Source organism: Planococcus citri, chromosome 3 (assembly GCF_950023065.1).
Source record: "Planococcus citri chromosome 3, ihPlaCitr1.1, whole genome shotgun sequence".
In the NCBI taxonomy this organism is placed as follows: domain Eukaryota; kingdom Metazoa; phylum Arthropoda; class Insecta; order Hemiptera; family Pseudococcidae; genus Planococcus; species Planococcus citri.
In genome coordinates, this window is record NC_088679.1 from 11,320,449 (window position 1) to 11,340,378 (window position 19,930).

The 19,930-nt window shown below is 31.3% G+C and overlaps 2 protein-coding genes across 2 annotated transcripts in view; both read left to right on the top strand.

Annotated features, from left to right (window-relative positions):
• The window catches only part of Rim2 (replication in mitochondria 2), a 35,783-nt gene extending 18,930 nt beyond the window's left edge, over positions 1-16,853 (top strand). The window contains exons 4-7 of the mRNA XM_065358951.1: positions 2,278-2,402; positions 12,584-12,815; positions 15,741-16,011; positions 16,376-16,853. Of these exons, the coding sequence (XP_065215023.1) occupies positions 2,278-2,402; positions 12,584-12,815; positions 15,741-15,991 (608 nt within the window). The 3' untranslated portion in view covers positions 15,992-16,011; positions 16,376-16,853. The remainder of the gene's footprint in view (positions 1-2,277; positions 2,403-12,583; positions 12,816-15,740; positions 16,012-16,375) is intronic.
• Positions 16,854-17,104: 251 nt separating this feature from the next.
• LOC135841778 (uncharacterized) lies at positions 17,105-18,303 on the top strand. The gene is made up of 3 exons (XM_065358952.1): positions 17,105-17,563; positions 17,708-17,921; positions 18,029-18,303. Exons 1-3 carry the CDS (start codon positions 17,503-17,505, stop codon positions 18,132-18,134), a joined length of 381 nt encoding a protein of 126 aa, XP_065215024.1. The 5' UTR covers positions 17,105-17,502; the 3' UTR covers positions 18,135-18,303.
• The last annotated feature ends 1,627 nt before the right edge of the window (positions 18,304-19,930 follow it).

Sequence of the window (19,930 nt, forward strand, 5' to 3'; positions counted from 1 at the left end):
TCATTTTTTGCCAATAATTGACTAAAAGTCATTTTTAACATCTTATAATGAATGTTCTGGGTTTTTTGTGCATTTTTTTTACATTAAAATGTTTTGCTTGTGTCTTGTAACGTTTTTGGTTACTTTTTTGAACTTTTTTGGTTATTAAAGTTACTTCTTTTTTGGAAAAAATTGAGTAGGTATGAGCCTTGTCTTCATTATGGTGGTATCTCTGATTATTTTTTTTCCAAGACTGGTCATTCTGAAACAAAGCCAAATCCGATGAGATTTTTTTAGCACCAAAAAAAAAGGAATTTATATGAAAGCTCAATGAAACTCTTTCAAATAAAAATATACAATATTTTTTTCTATGCAATTTTGTCTCAGAAATGCTTTGTTTTCGAGCTGTTTTGCTTTTGAAGTCAGAGTAGTGAGTATAGCTCTTTCTTTCAAGCATGGTTTCAAACGAGCTAATGAATTGACTCATTTTGTACCATGACATTCAGTTTCAGTCATCGTCAAATCTTGGGTTATGGGGTGAGGTAGGAAGGGAAACTTGTGGCTCAGTTTTTCAAAAATTGAATGACGAACTCCATTTTAGAATTATTTGGTGGTAGACAATATTATCTCTTTGGCAGAATAACTTATCAAAGTAGCCAAAATTGAATTTTATCGACAACGAAGTGTTTTAAAGCAAAATTGCATACGACAGAAGTTATAGAGAATTCATTTTCCTATCATTAAAGTGTCATCATGTTATCAAATTTTGGCTAGAACGACGTACGGTTCGTCTGGTATGCGCAAAAAACAAAAAAAAATGAAAAATCCCATCATTTTTACTCGAAGGAGCTTTCGCGAGCTTTTGGGAAAGTCTTTCTTCAGGTGAGAGGGAGGGAGGGGGGGTTTAAATACGTTTAAAATATCTTGAAGTTTCGGTTTTCGATTTTCAAAGCATTAAAGGAAGCAGAAACAGCCGAAGCGTGAAAGATCGTGTTTTAATTTAATCAATCGAGATCTGCTCGTCTGATAAGTCGCGATGATAGTCTACAACAACGATGACATACTGAATTAAACCCGAATGAGCAGCTGAAGAGAGGAACGTATGTCGATGTACGAGATGTACATACGTACGCGGAGTGTATTTATTTTTTATTTTCGCGTTTATTTGGCAACGTTTCGTATTTACGATGTACGATGTTACTTTTTAGTCTGCGTCTCATCATCAACGACCCAAGCCAAAGCCAAGCCTCTTCTTTGCTAGGTACGAGTGCTTTTTGTACGCATGTGTCGGTCTCTCGAGTCTTCATATCGTTAGATATGTTTGGTAGCTCTTGCTGCAAGGTCAAATTGCCCAGATACAGGTGGATGAAAGCATGATTCTTGAGAAGTTTAGGAGTTTCATGATTCTCTCGCAGCGTGAAAATATCACGATGAACTCGCCATAAGCTCAACTTTGCTTCCATCACTCTGCTAAGTACACTAATATAGGCTTACGTATGCAACCAGTTGAAATGAGAAGGCAAATTGCATGTCCGAGTATGTTTAAAGTTCGCATTAATCATTTGATTTACCTTCAAGGTCGAATTATTTACGAACCCGATGAAATTATTGTACGAATACACGAACGTGAAGCGTTGTTGTATTTGTACGCCTGGGTTCTCCTATAAATAGCGCAGACGAGTTTAATTTTGTGATCATTTCCCCCCCTCCGCATTGTCCTTCCTGGTCTCTCGATTTATTCTTCTTTACCCTAATTATTCGCGACAATAGATATTTATTGTTGTTGATTAAAAACACTGCCTCGAGAGAGAGACAGAAAGAACCCATGTGAATTGTGTATGTGTATTGTACACTATACAGCTTGTTGTCTTATTGCGTTGGTATGCTATACGAATAGTCGATTCAACGATGAAAATTTTTTTTTCCTGATGATAAAATTGCTCTAGTCGTAGTCGGCTCGTCGTGTTTACTATGTTGTTTGTTTGTTTGTTGTTGGTGTTTTCTGCACCAGTCACCAGTCGTCGTACGATACGTTACGTGGAGGTAATTTGTGGTAAAATAGTAAATACGGCGTAGAAGAAAAAAAATGGATTTGATGTGGAGATTGTGGAATAGCCAGAGGAGGAGAGGGGGGCTAGAAAGTAGGACTATGCTGAATCATCAGATCATACGTACAATTTCAACGAATACGAACTTACTTACCTATTGTAGTTTATAATAATATCTGAATGTACTGTGTATTTCTCGAAATTATGCAAATTTTATATGGGTTTTGTTTTGTTTTGATTTGTTTTTCAGGCTTCTCAGCGAGTTCCTTAACTAATCCGATATGGTTTGTGAAGACCAGGTTACAGTTGGATAATGCTAAAAACGGTCATAAATTAACTACTTACCAATGTGTCCGAGGAATATATAATCAATCGGTATGTATCTTAATTTTTTCCAAATAATGTACAACCTTTTTGCTGATCGCGATGCACGCGAAGTATTTGAAAGCCCAGGCGGATGGTAGGTGAACTCGAACGTAATTTTTCATCAAAAAATGCCCAATTTTTGAATAAATAAGGCGAAAAATAGCACTGGAATGGAATTAGGATTCGAAAAATTGAGTAAAAATGTAAGAATAGTCGTAACTGGGCACAATAGGAATAAAATAATCGCAATTAGAGGCAGGGCCGCGTAGTGCATAATCAAAAATGTGGTACATATTTTCATGTAGCATATTTTATGAGATGATTTTTTTCAAATTTTAATCACGAAGAGGGGTTAAAAGTGAAATCTAATTAGAAAACAACTGTCATATTTGTGTTCAGCGTCCTTGAGAAGGTATGTACTAATCGATGTGGCACACTATCACGAACATTTTTAAAATTTCGACTCTCGAGGGAGGAGAGGGAAGGGGAAATTTTGCCTCAGAGTGAACTTAATGAAGAAAAAAAAAATTAAGATTAAATTCGAGTTCAGCATATTCAGAAATATACCAGTCAATGTTTATCATAATTATATGTCTGTATGATGTTTTTTTTTTTCAATTTGACCATTAGGGAAAATTTTCATCTTGAAAGCTGTATTTTTGAAAATAGAAAATAGTATCAAAAGTTACCTACATCTGAACAAATTCCATAATTCTTGACTCATTCAAAAATAAAGTCCGATCTGAAACACTTTGATTTCGCCTTTTTTTTTTTTTTAAATACCAGTTGTTCTTGTTTCTAACCAAAAATGAGTTTTTTTTCGATGATCTACTTTACAAAGCTGCCAAAGTTTGAAGTCCCATAAATTTCAAGAGTGGTCGAACTTGTTTGCTCTTTTTACTCAAATATGAAATTCAAAATCAGTGATTGAAATTTAAAAAGCTCAGTTTGAATATTACTGGCTTACTTTTTCGATGCGACTTCTGTGCCCCTTCCCCCGCTCCCCGTGCACTCAAAGTTGAGGTTAAAAAATTGAAAATGACTTGTGACACGTTTGAAGGGGGGAAAAAATTGAAAAAATTATGAAAATAACCATTCAGAAAATCAAAAAAAATTAGTGAGGATTCTTTTTTATATATTTTTTTTTTGTTGAATGGACCGATTTTAAAAATGGGGTCTCGATCATCCTACAGGGTGTCTAACAGTTTGTAAAAGTAGTGAAAAAGTAGTGATTTTAAAAATGGGTAGTGAAAGTAGTGACGAAGTAGTGAATTTAGTCAAAAAAATAGTTAGTGAAGAAATTAAATAATTCATTACCTAAAGTGTTCATTTTTATTGTTTTTTTTATGATTTTTATTGAAATTAAAAATACTTACTATGGTTACAAATTTTCTTTCAATTTCAATTTTTTCAAAATTTTCCTATGATAAATTTTACTTTGTTGATTTTTTTGGTGTGTGGGGGGAGGGGTAGTTTGTGCGGAGAAGGAGATCTTTCTGAAAATTGGCTTTGAAATGAGCTAGGTAATGAAATAAGTAGTGATTTTTTTCAACAAAAAAAATCCGTCAGATACCATGTCCTAACCTAGCAAACTCTACTAAAGACTTGAATTTTAATCAAAACTTCAAAAAAATCAACGAATAGAAAAATTGAAGGCTACTGTCTAGAAAATTGAAAAAAATAACAGTAAAGACCCTTTATTTTCATTCTCTTTTTTTATCGATTTTTAAAATTACAAGTATAACTATCTCAAAACTTTTAGTGGACGGAAGAGAATCAAATTTCGATTGAAATTTTTTTAAAAATCCGAGAATACAAAAGTTGAGACCGCCATTTAGAGAAAAATCAGATAATTATACATAATGAAGACCATTTTTTACTTCCTATTTTTTTGAAACTCTTTTCAAAATGAAATCTTAACACTATAAATGGAGGAAACAATGAGCATCAAATTTCGAGCTTTATGGTACTGAAAGAAATCAAAATTTTTTAATAAACTGATTTTTAAGATGGAATCTCAAAACTGTTCAAGGACACAGAGACTCAGATTTTTTTCGAAATTTTGAAAGAAAAATGAAAAATAGAATGATTGACGAGAGCTACTGTTTAGAAAATTGAAAAATTGCAGCGAAGAGAAAACCTTCATAAATTATTTGTTTAATCAAACTGATTTTTAAAATGGGATCTCAACACCCCTACTGACTCAATGCATCCCAAATTTTTATAAAAGTGTACATATAAAAAAAAGTTTTAAGAACACAAAAGTTGAAGCTCGTTTCTTAAAAAATCAAAAAATTGAAGAAATTATATTCAGGACCATTTTTTATTCTGTTTTTTTTTTCAAAATTGATTTCCAAAATGGAGTCTCAACATCCATTGAGTATTTATAAATTGATTTTCAATGACCCTCCATGTCCTATCATTTGAACAAAATCGAAGAACCGTGAAAATAACCACCCACAAAATTGATAAAAACATATTGAAAAGGCTTTTGATTTTTTTTTTCAACGAACTAATTTTCAAACTGGGATCTAACATTCTTAGGGGATGCATATACAAATTTTAGTCTAAATTAACAAAAAAAAAACTCTGATTGGAAAAATCGACAAGGCCAAATTTATGGTTGAAACCATAAATAAATCAAAATTAAAGTGGTCTAACCATGCTCATTTTTTGATCCGTCTGCTTAGCCCTCAAATTTGAGGTCAAACACACAAACAGCAATAAACTGGAAATTACTTGTGACAAGAATTTTGTCAGATTTGAGGATGCTGAATTCGAATGTCCAATTATTTTTTAGATGTGACCCCTCAGTGCCCTTGCAGTTTCCAATTTTGGAAAGAAAGATGGAAAAATTGTCAATTAGTGGAGGGGGAGGCGATTGCATGATATAAGTATTGATCCCCTCTAATTCAAGGTCATTGATTTCGAATATTTGCCAATTTTTTGGATTTGACCCTTTTGTGTCAACCCCATTCAAGTTTTTTTTTTTTTCAAAATGAAGAATTTATGGAGAGACTCTTTGAAAGGGATTTTTTCGCAGGTAGTTTTGAAGACTTGTTTTTGCTGTGTGAGGTGAAATATTTTTCCATTATTTTCAAATTCTTCGCAAATTGAAAATAAAATTCCAACTATAGAATTTCAGCCAACCTGTCATAATGACGTGTACTTTAAATTACGTTCGGGTTCACCCCACGTACGTGAGGTTAATTCACCCCTGGGCTCAATAAATTAGGTAATGATACATTAATTTTTTGGATATCACTTGGACCAAATTCCATACTGTCTCGTAAATGTGTTTTGGTAACAGTAACTAGACACAGTCGATATGATCTCTCTTTCTCCATCTCTGAACTCTCACGTACTACGTACTATTCAATCTTTCGACACCTATTCTATGTATGCGCGTGTAAAAGATTTGACATTACTATCCAAAAAACCGCTTGTCGCCGCGCCCGTGTCCGCTTCTCGCTCTCTATTAACACTACCTACTCGTAGTTTTTTAAGTAAGTAATAGAATCGCAATATCGGTAAGTTTAGAAGTATAACTAGAATATTACGAATTGTGATGTTGTATTTTAGGATAGGTACATATAATATGGTAGATTAGAAAAATAGGGTGCTCTCGGAGGGAGAGGCAGATTTAGTTGCATTATGTAGACTAGAAAGAAAAGGGGTGCTATATTCGTCCTTGGCACAGTGATTTTTTAAAAACAGGTTTTAGAGTGGATGATTTGGGATATCGTATGAATCTCGAGTCTACACTTTGTTCTAATAATCTAGATTTGAATTTTCACACGATTCTAGATGTCGAACCCAAATTTGATTATTTTAAAATTCCTCTTATCCTAGTCAGATCTTTCTTCATATCTGGTCATTTAATTAGTTTAATGAGCTCCAAATATAGTAAAAAAAATTCAATATATGCCGAGAAAGGCGCATTGAAAAAAAAATAAGACTCCTAGCACTAATCAAGTTGCATACGAAGTTAACGTACTTTTCGAATTATAACCTTGTGTAAATAGCATATTTCTTCGAAGTGAACTGTAACAGAAGAATAAAGGGGAAAGAGGAAGAAAAACTGCAACGCAGCAATGCAACATTGTACTCAATTCGGTATGCGCAATTAGAAAAATTGTCGTACTATAAACGAAAGAAAAACTGGTTTGTTTGAAGGACGACGTATTAGGTACAAAATTTTCTCAAATTTTCTTTCTTGTCAAGTATACGAAATTACATACATCGAGAATTAGTGAACTACCAACCAAAAAACGTGCTTGATTTTTTCAACGTTGAAGTTTAAATGTTTGCAAATGAGTTTTCTCCAATGTACATACGAGTAATTATCGCCAGTTGTTTCTCAGTGAGGTTAATGAGCTTTGACTAATGTATTTGTACGAAGTTATTTCAAGCAGAATAATAGAAATGTTGAATTTACATATTAAAATCTTCCCTTATTTGCTATCTGAAAATTTGACGTCTCAAAAACTTGTATTTCTTCATCGATACATTCGCGTCGTCGAAGTCGAAAGTAATCTTAATGGGCTTATTTTGAAATTGAACCAAGATAGCAGTATTCGGATTCGGGATTTAGATACCTATTTATTTACTTTCTCGCTCTTGATGTGTTTATTTATTCGAAGTCGTTGTTAATTATCTTTACATGTATTTACATTTTGGTATTTTTATTTTTTTTCAAATTGAAAACATTTACGTCGTTATGTTTTGTATAGGTATCTTATTGATGCGTCTTACGTTTTTCCTTTGGCTGTCGATCTTTTGCGTTTTGGTAAAGAAGGGGTTCCTAAAGTATTATATTGATGCATCTATGAGTAATTGATTCTGTTTCATGAAATAATCATTCCTTAGATCCGTATCCATAACAATAATATGTGGTATGGAAGACTTGGAGGATTCGAATGTTCAAAAATCGTAAATTTTCAAAATGAATCTTCATTATGTCGTTCTCTATATTATTTATGCAAAAGAAATAAGACTTTTTATGATTTTTGTGAATTTATTTTAAAAAGTAATTTTTTCAAAGTAATGTCTTTTTTCTCAAACGCAAATTCATAAAAAAATGTAATTTTTTAGATTTCCAAACTTCTGAAGAAACATTAATTTCAATCGATTTTTCTACAATGTCAATAAACTAGATATTAATTCCTAAATTTGAATAACATTACCATAGTACAGCCGAAGGGAAAAAAATAGGCTGAGTGTTACTTTATATTTAAAAATTTTGGTAAAATGAAATTAGGAGAGAATTCGGACAAAATGGTGTTTTCGCAGGTTTTTTTCAGTAGTAAGGATATATGAGAAGTGCCAGATTGTTTTTATTTTCAAATTTGCAAAACTCAGCACCTCGGGGTCAAAATTTCCATTTTCAAATTATTTTTTGAAAAAAATTGCCAAGTACATGATACAATAGGCTGATATACCTGTTTGAAATTATTATTTCAGTGGATAAATATTCTTGTAAGTATAAAAATATTGTTGGCAGTAATTTTTTACTAGTATTTTTTTCAGGAGTTCTCAAAAGTACATATCACTTTTTTGAATTTTTCAAAAAATTACTCGTATGTATTTTAAAAGTTGAGTGAGGTCTCATTAATTATTGTAGGTACATTCCATTCGATTGAACTGATGAAAGCGATTTCATGATTCATTCTTATTATATGTAGACACGAAAAAATTTAGCTACTGTGCCAATTTTTCATATCACCTTCCTTTTTTCAGAAAGTTTGCCTCCTCAATTTTCAAATTAAAAAAAAAAATCACTTCGTAAGGTCTCCGGAAAAAAATTGTCCCTCGAAGTCTGCTCCATAATTTCAGCTCGCATGAAAATCTCATTTGAAGCAATACTTGCCAGATAAAAATCCTTTAAAAAAATGATCGAAATCGTGTTTTTTTCATTTTCACCGAAAAATTCCAAAAGTGGAGCAAAATTTGTATCTACAAAGAGTGTTCTGTCCGAATTTTCTATCCAAAATAGTCAGAGAATGGAATCATTATTTTACCTCTCTTCTCCTCAGGTCAACTCATCCTCCTCTAAAATTCTAATATATGTCCTGCAAAAAAAAAAAAAAAAACAGTCAAGGTCCTCGGAAAAAAATTTCAAACTAAAATTGTCCCTCGAAATCTGCTCCATTATTTCAGTTTTTATGAAAATCTCATTTGAAGCAATACTTGCCCAATAAATTAAGTAGATAAAAATCCTTTTAAAAAATGATCAAAATCGTGTTTTTTTTCATTTTTACCAAAAAATTCCAAGAGTGGAGCAAAATTTGTATCTATACAAAGAGTTTTTTTAAAATTTCAATTTTTTGAGCTGCCACCTCCAAATTGGTCAAATTTTTAAATGATTTTCCCATTATTTCATTATTTCAAAAGTAGCGCTGGAAATCCCCTCAAAGTTGGAATTTTTTTTGAATAACGCAGTAAACCAGTTTTCAATTTTTAGAATGAAAATCTTCCTAATGAATCGAAAAAAAAACTCCCTCAGTCTTCTAAATGGTGCTAGTTTCCCTGCCCAAAATCGAAAAAATAAAAGAAAGAAAGAAAGAAAGAAACGAAAAGCCAATGAACATGTTATCAAATTTTTCACTTTTTATGACAGAATTTTTCCAAAGTACTCGTACCTCCTTTTCAAGTTCCCCTTCCCCCTCCCACTTCGCACTTTTTTTTAGAATTCCTTTAATTTCATTTTATTTTGTTTTTCAACTCTGGGAGCTCTCAAAAGATTGAAAAAATGGAGAAAGGGGGGGGAAGGATTCTTGAAAAAATCATTTGGAGCAATTCGAACACAAGAATTGAAAATTGTTGAAAAAATATTTCATTCAATTTTTTTAAATTTTTTTCAACGTGGTTGGTTGGGAGTGAGGAGAAGGAGGAAGAATTACAAAAGTGCTGAGTAAGTTTTTTTTCCTGATATTTGAAAACTTGAAAAAAAGTTTACCTACTTCTCTTTTATTTTAGATATATATTTTTTTTTTAAATTTTGCATACCTTTGTTTACAAGAAGATGAATCAGCATTGTATGAGGCATCTAGGGTGGATTTTTCTCGAAAAGAAAAGTTATTTTAACAAATAAGAAATTTTGATTGATATTATTTGATTTTTTCAATTTTGGTAGGGGGGGGGGCTCTCAGCATTACTTGATTTTTTGGTTGAGGAAAATTCAAGATACACCACAGTTGGAATAGGAGCGAGAAAAAAATCGTAAAACTCTTTCAAAAGTATCAGTACCTACTTATAAGGACTAGGTATACTTACCAGCTACCTCCCTCCCTCTTCCCCTTCGCCATTTTTAAAAAGAATTTACGCTATTCGCGATCGTTTGAAATTTAATATGAAAATCGGTTTGAATTTTTCCCCTTTAAAAAGTTAGAGCTTCTCCCCCCCCCCTTCCTTACCATTTTGCTCAAAATTTTGGCGCATTTGCAAAATTCTATTTTTTTTTTTTTTGGTTGGAAATTTTGTTTCTTGTATTTTTCAGAACAAAATGTTGACACAACGTTTCAAAAATTAGACCACTGGCAAAATAATTGAAGGGAGAGAGGGAGCTTTAGGCTCAAGTCCAAGATTATCATCAGTCGATTATTCGATTATGTACTCGTATGAATTATAATTAGGTAAACAATCAATTAATGCGATCGATTATTCAATTGAAAATTCTGGCCGATTATTGCGTATCAAATAATTGATCATATTCAATCTATGAACCTGACTCGACTCATCAAAATATCTATCAAGTATTACTTTTCATTTCCTACCTGTCTACGTATATCACTTATGTGAGTTTATTCTTCAAAAAATTTTTTTTTTAGGACACCCTGTAGGTATTTTGTAATTTGTTTGATTTTTCTGCGAAATTTCTAATAAACGTATCGATTTTTGAGCTTATTTTTCAATTAGGTAATTGAAGCACCTATTTTCTCTCTCGTATTCTTCCCCTCTTCCGTATTAATACAATTTACGAAATTTTTATCTGAAATCTGAAATCTCACCTGACGATGTGAGGTGTTTGTGTATCAAAAATTATCATTTTGCAACACCCACTTGAATTTGTTTTTTTTTTCTCGATTATTCGTATTTTTCTAAACCGTTGAAAATTTCGTCCCCTCTCCGCATCGGTTTCTTTGTCCGTCAAATTCTTATCTAAAGTCTAAAATTAACTCCTCGCACGTTATTATTTCGTATAAAACTCGAGTATTTTATCAATTCGCGATATGTATTTGTGTGTACATATGGTACTTATAATTTTTTATGTACGATGAGCATGCATACATTTATACGAGAGTACGAGTATATTTACATATTTACCAGATTTTACCATAAAAAGATGGCTTACTACGAGTGTTTACTTTACTCGTTTTAGTCCAGTTGTGTGTATTTTTTTTTTTTTTTTACTAACCAACTAACGAACAGGGTATGTAACGATGTTTACTTTCGTTGCATTTTTTAAAATTAGCTTAATAAAATCATCAACCTTGAAACGAACTGTGATTTTTATCTTTGCACATGCTATATCTATATATCGTCGTCGTAGATGTACTTTGTTCGGAATTTATTATTTTTTCGGACTGTTTAGGTGTTCTAATGCATGGTTGAAAAGTTTACCTATTACCAGATAACTCTGTTTCTCTTCCTAGTCGCGATAAATATACTCGTACGAGTATAATTAAATTATAGGATAGTTGTACTTGTACATTGTTGTGGAGCGTAATACTACGAGGCGTTGGAAAAGTGCTACTCTTGGCTGCTTTTTTCGATCGGAATTGAGCCAAAAAATTGCAGAAAGTTCACTAATCATGTTAATAAGAGGGAGGAAGAAGGGAGATGGTCTGCGATGACCTAGACGATGCATTTCATGATTGTACGAATGTCGAGTACACTTTAAGCTGTGTGAACTTTATTTTAACATGGGATTGGGAATTCGTTTGTACCCTGTCTCCTCCCTTTATCACTCTTTTCTTCTCCTTCCTCTCAACATTGTACATTGATTGCATGCACTTTTGAATTAAACTTATTGCAAATTTCTTCCTGGTTTCTGAAATAGAGTAAAACGTATCGCTTGTTTTGGATTTAGGAAGTATCGAGCTTGAAAAAACCTTATTTGAATTGGTGAAATAAGTGGCTCAAAATCGATACTATTCGAATATCGAGGTCTGAAAATAATGTTTAAAAACAAAGGCCATCGAAGCGTAAGGGAAGATGAAGATGATACTTCTGTAGTTGGCATTTTTTTTTTCACGTTTCGATTAAAGCGAAAAAATATCTACGTGTATTTTGAAAAAAAGTTCTCTCGAAATAGTAAAGGAATCGCCCACTTTCAAAACTAGCGCGAAAATGGATTATTCGGTGGTGCAGATTTAATCTCCTTCTTGGAGCCGAGGGTTAATTCGGCGATAAAAATACAAGAAAGTCCAAGTATATGTTAGAACAATTTACGTCAATAAAATAGCCGAGACATTGTGTCGCGTCGTATTTCCCAATTTTTTCTCCATTTCACGACAGACATCACGTCACGAATATAGAAAGTTGCGTCATACTGTTAATTTTTCCGTTATTCTTTCCACCTTTCAACCTCTTCTTATTCGCCAATCGCCACCGGATATGCGGTAAGTGTCTTGGAGGGTTGATAATAAAGGTCTGGGCTTAAATTAGAACAGAACGAGGAAAATAAATTCTCGATTAATGACGCGTGAGATGTAAAATTCGATTTTATGCTCATTTTTATGATATTCTGAAGTGAGGGGGTAGTTGAGGAGGTCTGAGAAAAATATTAATGTTTCTCAAAGGGATTGTTTTCTATCTGAGAGTTAATTTGATATAAAAATTGAACAGTTTTTCTTTTTTTAAAAGAATGATTTGCTTGTTTAAAGATATTTTAGACTGATTTCTAGAAAGTGTTCACCTCTCCCTCCCTCCTAAAATTCCAAAAAATTGATAGGTACATAGCTTATTTATAAAAATGAAAAAAATGCCTATTGCTTTAATATTTTAACGTACTTAATTCATAATATACTACGAGCTTTTGTAAAAGTTGTCTGGCTTGGTTTATTTTTGAATTATGGATATTTATACCTAATACGTACTACGTACTTATTATTGATTTTTTGTGTTTATTTATGCAGAACCGAGTTTCGTATTAATTTCGGTATTATTTTTGTTCTTTTTTTGAACAGGGATTTAGAGGATTCTACAAAGGTATTACGGCGTCGTATTTCGGTATCTCGGAAACTGTGATACATTTCGTCATTTACGAAGCGATCAAAGCCGAACTGATGACGAAACGGATGCAAAGACTTTCAGCTTTGGATGCAGATGTGAACGAACGTTCGTCACGTGATTTCGTCGAGTTTATGGTGGCTGGTGCTGTATCCAAAACGATTGCGTCATGCATGGCGTATCCACATGGTGGGTATTTGTGATATTATTTGGGTTGATTTTAAGGTGATGGAAAGAATGATTACGTTACAGGTTATCGAAGTTGTAAAATTTGTGGAAAAAAAACAAAAATGAGTATTATTTTTGGTTAAGTACCTATTTTTTTCTATGAAATTTTCGGTATATTTTTTTCTAGATTTTTTTATTGTGATCATGTGGTCTACGTTTTCGAGTATTTTTATGAGAAATTAGAGAAAAGGGAGCAGGGTGAGACACAGAAAGGCGGACATATTTCGTATTATGAGCGTTGAGAATGTCTTGAGATTTCAAAATGTGAATCGAGCAGATGGCAGAATGGGCTGAGTTTCGATTTTGTGAAATTTGGCTGAACCTAGCTAGAAAAATTGTGAAATAATTGAAGCAAGACTTAATGTGGACTGAAATTTCAAAAGTTTGTCTCTATATAAACTGCTCAAAACGTGTAAAATATATGCATTTTAAAACCCTCAAAATGTGCAATTCTGACTTTTTAAAAGTACACAAATGTAGCAACACTGAAATCATTTTTAAAAAAATCATTCTCATTTTTAGATTTTTGACGAATTCTTTGTTCTATAAATGCATATGAATAAAATATTATGAAAAAAATAATCAAAAATTGAGAAAATCTCCCCCCTCCCTCCCCCCCAAAAAAATCAGAAAAACGTGCTAAAAATATAAATATTAAAATAGGGCTCAAAATACTGGAAATTTTATGAATTACTAAGCCCATCAGACCCAATTATCATCTTCACAGAGAAATATTTTATTGCAATATTAATTTCTAGCAAAGGCTCTAATTTTTAAAACATTTTGAGTCTCAAAAAAATGAAAATGAAAAATAGAATTCTCAAAATTTCCATACTGGAGGTATTTCTTTTCATTTTATTTTTTTTACAGAGTGCTTGAAAAATTGACTGAAAAGAAAATACCATTTTGTGTAGGATAGGATTGTTTTTTTTTTAAAAATAACATTCTGAAAAGGATTTTTAAAAATAAACAAATAAATTCCAATTGATATGAATTCAGGAGTACATAGAACAGCTGTTTTCACTCAATAAGCTCATTTTCAATGAATTTTAGGTACCCATTACTTCCTTTTGAAAGTATTGCAAACGTGTTTTTTTTTCTTTCGCGAAAATCTGAAAAAATGATCGAAGAGGCGAATTCTCAGAAAATAATTTAAACATAAAAAAATAAATTCCAATTGATATGAATTTAGGAGTACATAGAACAACAGCTGTTTTCACTCAATAAGCTCATTTTCAATGAATTTTGGGTACCCATTACTTCTTTTTGAAAGTATTGCAAACTGTGTTTTTTTTCTTTCGCGAAAATCTGAAAAAATGAACGAAGAGGCGAATTCTCAGAAAATAAGGTTATTGGGTGAGGACAAATTTTCTCGAAATTTTTCTCATCTTTACATATTTTTTTGTAGAATTATTGAAAAAAAAACGAATTTTTTTATGTATCAACTTCTAAAAAATTTTATAAGAATGTGAACTCGTAAAAAAATTGTATGTTGCAAAAATATCAATTAATTTGAACCGATTTTTATGGTGAGATTTTCAAAATACTCGCCCATTTCAAAATCACGAAGAAAAAAAATCTAAATTTGAAACTTGGAGCTTTTACCAAAGTAGTGGAATAGTGATCGAAAAATCGTAAATTTTTTAAAAACTGGATTTCAGATTTTGTTGTTGAGTTTTTTTTCTATTTTTATAGAGAAGAAGATTTTCATTTTTTTTTCTGTTTGAAAATTCGAATTATCCATACTTAATCTGCAGTAAAAGGAATAATGAAATCAAAATTTTTCAAATTTCTTCATTCTTAATTTTTAGGTTGTGAATTTTTATTCGAAGATCTAATGAAATGGAATTTCGTGTAATTTGTTCATCTTCTCACATTTTTATGTGCCCTGAAAATCAAATTTCCACCTCTGTTGATTTTAAAATATTACTCTCGATCATTTCTATTTTTTTTTTTTTTTTTTTTTAATGAATCAATGGAATTAGTGAAATGTCTACTAGGTACCTAAATGAACAAAATTAATCTATCTAAAAATCAACAAGACTTTTTATCTTGAAATTTGTGATTTTTAACTGATGTTTCTGTCATCAGCTCTCAATTCTTTGAAAAACTGTTTCAGTAATTCTGACATATTTTACTCAAGTACTGATAATTTTTGCTCAAAGTAGTCGACTTGATGATGAAATTTTGCGGATTCTTGATTCCTTTGATTTTGTTCATTTTTTTTTCTTCTGTTGCTTTCAAAATAATGGGGAAAAATCGATTTTTTGAAAGTATGGGTTTTAGAAAAATATAGAGTAAGGGGAGAAGGAGAGAATTGTATTGAAATTTTATTATTGCATATTTTTTGTGTTATTTCGTTGACATTTTTTTTTTTTAAACGAGAACTTAGACAGGATGGAGAGGAGAGTTCAGAGGGCAGAATATTGAAAGGTTCCTCCTTTGACTTGGCTGGTTTCTCAAAGATTTTTGTTGGAATAATACATTTTCAAAATTTGAAAAAAATTATGAGTTGGACAAATTGATTGTAATAAATTGAAAGTTTGATGAGAAATTGTCGAATTAAACTGAAATTTGGAAACAAATCATTATTTAATGTTGTAGTTGTAAATTAAGTCAAAACCTTAAAATTATGATCATCAATCATTTTTATTGGATTAGGTACTTAAAATAGTTAAAATATTTCATTTTTTTTTTTTTTTTTTTTTTTGATAAAAATAAATCTTACTTAAAATATTTGACATTTTGCCTTGAAAAAAAAAACAAGAATATCCTAAAAAGTTTATGAGATGCATGAAAATTTTGATAAGTACTTAAAAATAATAATTTAATTCTACGTATAGAATGAAATAATCTAATAATCGGTTTTTTCTTTGTGATTTTCAGAGGTGGCCAGAACACGGCTGCGAGAAGAAGGTCTGAAATATCGCAGCTTTTGGCAAACTTTATCGTTGGTGTACCAAGAAGAAGGTCATCGTGGACTATACAAAGGATTGTCGATACAATTAATCAGACAAATTCCGAATACGGCCATCATGATGGCTACCTACGAAGCTGTGGTTTATTTACTTACTACGTATTTCGATTCCAGAGATGCGAATAATAATTTTTACAAACCGGATTCGACTAAAGGATGAATTCTTGGATAATTATAGTTGTAAGTACACATATGGGCATTTTTTTATTTTTAATTTCCCTTAATTTTAATCAGAAGCAGAGTCATTGAAAGCCAAAGCCTAAAAATTGTGCTTAGAGCAAACGTCATCTTGCCCCTTCTTTCAAATTATCGAATTACTTTATACCTGAGGTGATTTCAAACACCTGTACGAATACGATTGACAAACTAACTCTTAATTTTTTGGGTTCACTCGTCTCTGGGAAATCGAAACTGGAGACAATTGACCCATTTGCCCTAATTTCACTGCAGATCCGATCAATAATGTGATTTCATTATAAATATTTCAACATTTTTGTGAATTTTATTCTAGTATATTAACATTTGCGAATTTTATTCGTTTCAGATTACTTTCGCTTTACGCTTCCTCTTATACGGTATAAAGTACACGAAGATGCTTTACAAATGTGATAACTCATGAGTAAAGAAGATATCGATCGAGCTGAATTTGTTATATTATATAGATTGTTTCTCTGATTATTATGATTATTTTTTTTTTAAACATTATTTTTCCAGTAGTCATTATCGTAATATTTGTTTACTGATTTATACATGTTTTTTTTCTCGTTCGTTTCGTTTCGTTTTCCCCCTCTTTTTTTCTTTATTTTTATAATTTTTTAAATTATTAGTATCACTATTTGTAATAGTCGTTACCAAATAAATTAGTATTCTGTGGTTAAAGAGAATTTTCTTCCACCAGTGAATATCTCGTGCGATAGATTTAGTTGTAATTTTTGTGATAAATAGAATCGTTTGAAAGTTTTTTTTTCATATTCTTTTTTTTTGTAAGTTTAGGAAAAAATATATTCGTTTTAGAGATATAACTATGCAGTTTTTTTTTCAATTGTTGTAAAAGATAAAGGGAGTTGAGAATTTTATTTTAATTGCGTTTGGATAATTTCAATTGCGAGTATGAAAAGTTTTTTTTTTTAATTTTATTTATTTATTTAGGGACAAATATGTTTTTAGCGAAAGTATCACGATTGTATTTGAATTTTTTGTTTTAAAAAACCCTTACTTACAAGTTTTTGAGAAACAAACTTTACAGAAAAAAATTATTATAAAAAGAGGCTAAAAATGGAAAGAACATTAACCTCAAATTTTTCAATTCTGTGAATTTAAAAAAGAAAATGTTCTATTCATTGGGAAAAAAATATGTTGCTGTTTGAAATATTTAACTAGAAGAAGTCAATATTTTGACAACAATGTAATCGTAGTTTCAGATAAAATTACCCAAGTTTCTGCCTTCGCTATTCGTCATTATTTCATCAACTTTGCTAGCTTGTAAAATCTTGAAAATGTTCGACTATTCGTGAAATAGCTAGGTTTATTCATTGTTGAATCGTACGTTCATCACCTTGCTCGATATTTTATTCGAATGATTAGTAAAGTTTTTCTGGTGAAAACAAGTGCAGATTTTTTTTATCGTTCGAGTACGTGATTGCGATTGACCAATTCGGTTATATTGAAATAATGGCCATTAGATTGCTACTACTTGGTGTTTTCATCTTTGGATTTGGTTTTACTTCAGTTGGTACGTGAATTATTTTAATTATTACTTTTAAATGTTGAAAAATGGTGTAATTTTACATCTGTCACTTGTCATTGGTGATCTGATGAATATTTCTTTTCGAATATTGCTATGAAATGTAATTTTTAAACGCTGGTGATGTTACAGTATCGATACCGGATTCATGTTACCTCAAACAGCAGCTGAATTACCGTTGCACACCGTGTAAATTTCTTTCATTCGGACAAGAAGTAAATTTCGGTGGATTTCGCTCTTTCTATTGCCCCAATGCCCTACAATCAAATGGTAAAAAGAAATACTGCTGTTATGATCTGTTACGTCGACCTTTTTGTTGCGATAGGACTGTTTATATTGCCACTGGGTATGTGAAATTTGGAAAATATGTGTTTAGAAGAGTCTCGCATTTATCAAGCTTTATTGTTTTTCGTACATACGAAATATTTTGATCGTTTTGTTTTTTTTTTATAGGTTGGTTTGGTTAGTAGTGTTTGCGGCGATAACCTGTTCGATTTGGATCTTTTCTGGATTCTTGATGTGGTTTTACCATAAATTGTGGACGCTGTGTTTTAACTGAATGTACTTATTCGTGTTTTATTCTTGTGTTTTGTTATCGTATTTTTTTATTCGAAAATCCGAAATTTTAATTTACGTAATTTCAAACAATCAATGTTGAAGTATTTTATTAATACAATTTTTTGAAACTTTTTTTAAATTTATGTTTTTGATAATAAAATGGCTGTGAATTAGAAATTGTTCGTTCTTAAATTGCTTGTGGAAATAATTTCGAAATAATTTTCTAAACTGAAGCATGTTTATTGTTATTATCATTGATGAAATTCTTTTATTTGGTGATCTAAATTGGTAGCTGAGTCTTTAAATTTTCAATAAACTTGTACCTACTTAAGTAAGAATAAAAAAATAATAATTTATCGTTATAATTTGAGGATGCTCTCGAGTTGACACCTTAGACACAATTACCTATATTCTGAGAGTTCGTTCATTTTCAATAAAAGTACTTACTCGAGCTGTAATTATTGATAAAAATTTCAAAACGATACAGAAAATTCGAGTTATAAAAATATTTTGAAGCTATATTTTGGAATAAAATTCAAAAATGCTGGAATTGTTTCGGTTTCGAATAATTTTAAAAACATTTCAAAGAAATTCAAGCCTATCCCCCCTTCAAAAAATAAAGCAGTGGAGAACAGCTTTGAAACCTCACCAACTGTTCACTAAAAATTTTAATGAAAAGTGTGATCCAAGTGTTATCACCAAACTTTTAAAATTTGAGGCTTCTACTTTCGAAAAAAATATTTGCACCACTAAATTCCGCGAATCAAAACTAGTAAAAATTGAATGTAGCTACAAAACGTTAATAGTATTTATTCGCACATACTTAATGTCTAAATAAGTAGGTACTTACATAATTTCCGAATCATTAATAAATATTTTAATGAACCAAATCTGAAAAAATATGCAAATTCTGTCACTACTTCGCACTTTACAGTTTACAGATGAAAATAATTTTCAATTCTTTCAATTTTGATGATGCTTTTTACTTCATGGTTCTAAATTCAAATTCAAAACTAGCAGGTGATGCAGTGTGTGGTTCCGAAGCCACCACGTGGTCTACTTTTCATCGAAATTTCGAGGTGATCCTGAAATATATTTTACTCGTAGTTTCCCAAATAGAAAATTGTGGGTCCGCGTCCTAAAAGTTTTTGAATTCCCCAAAATACCTATTGTCCCAAAAGTTGCATAAATAAAAAGTCATTAATGTTGATTAATTATTTTGGAGGCCCTACTTTGGAAAGGTGCATGCTCTAGGAATTTCTTTTTCAAGTCATATTCGAACATTTCCTTATGAGAGCTAGGTACTTTCGACTTTGTTGAGAAAAGGGTATTTCTCGGGTCCAAATTTTCTCTGAAAAATGAAATCTCTGAATGTGCATCTGAGGAATCACAACTCTGTGTATTTTCCAAACTTCATTTCTGACTCCGAATTATTGGAACGCATTTTTTTTTCTTCTCAAAAATCAATGAATTGAATTTGCAACTATGAGGAAAGTTTTTCTAGATAGTCCTAGTACAATTTTAGCTAGTCCAAGCCATTCAGACTCGAATGAATTGTACTTTCGAGTCTTGATTGCCTGTATCAATTTGGAAACAATTCTTCCAAATTTTGTTCGTTTTTAAACTGACTTAAATTCCTATTTTTCTGCCATAACAGATGTTGGAGACTGTCCCCTCTCGGCTGGAGGTCTAAAATACGACGTGTGTGAATTAAAACATCAGCTTTTCAAAGTCTCTACTGCAATTGGATCAAATTTTGGAATGATTCAGACTTTTGAATTTTCAAGATTTACATAC

What these genes read in the sequence shown, in the direction of transcription:
- LOC135841778 (XM_065358952.1), top strand. Translation starts at nt 17,503, where the DNA reads ATGGCCATTAGATTGCTACTACTTGGTGTTTTCATCTTTGGATTTGGT. An exon ending in ATTTGGTTTTACTTCAGTTG is followed by an intron (nt 17,564 to 17,707) that starts GTACGTGAATTA and finishes GTGATGTTACAG; the next exon opens with TATCGATACCGGATTCATGT. An exon ending in ACTGTTTATATTGCCACTGG is followed by an intron (nt 17,922 to 18,028) that starts GTATGTGAAATT and finishes TTTTTTTTATAG; the next exon opens with GTTGGTTTGGTTAGTAGTGT.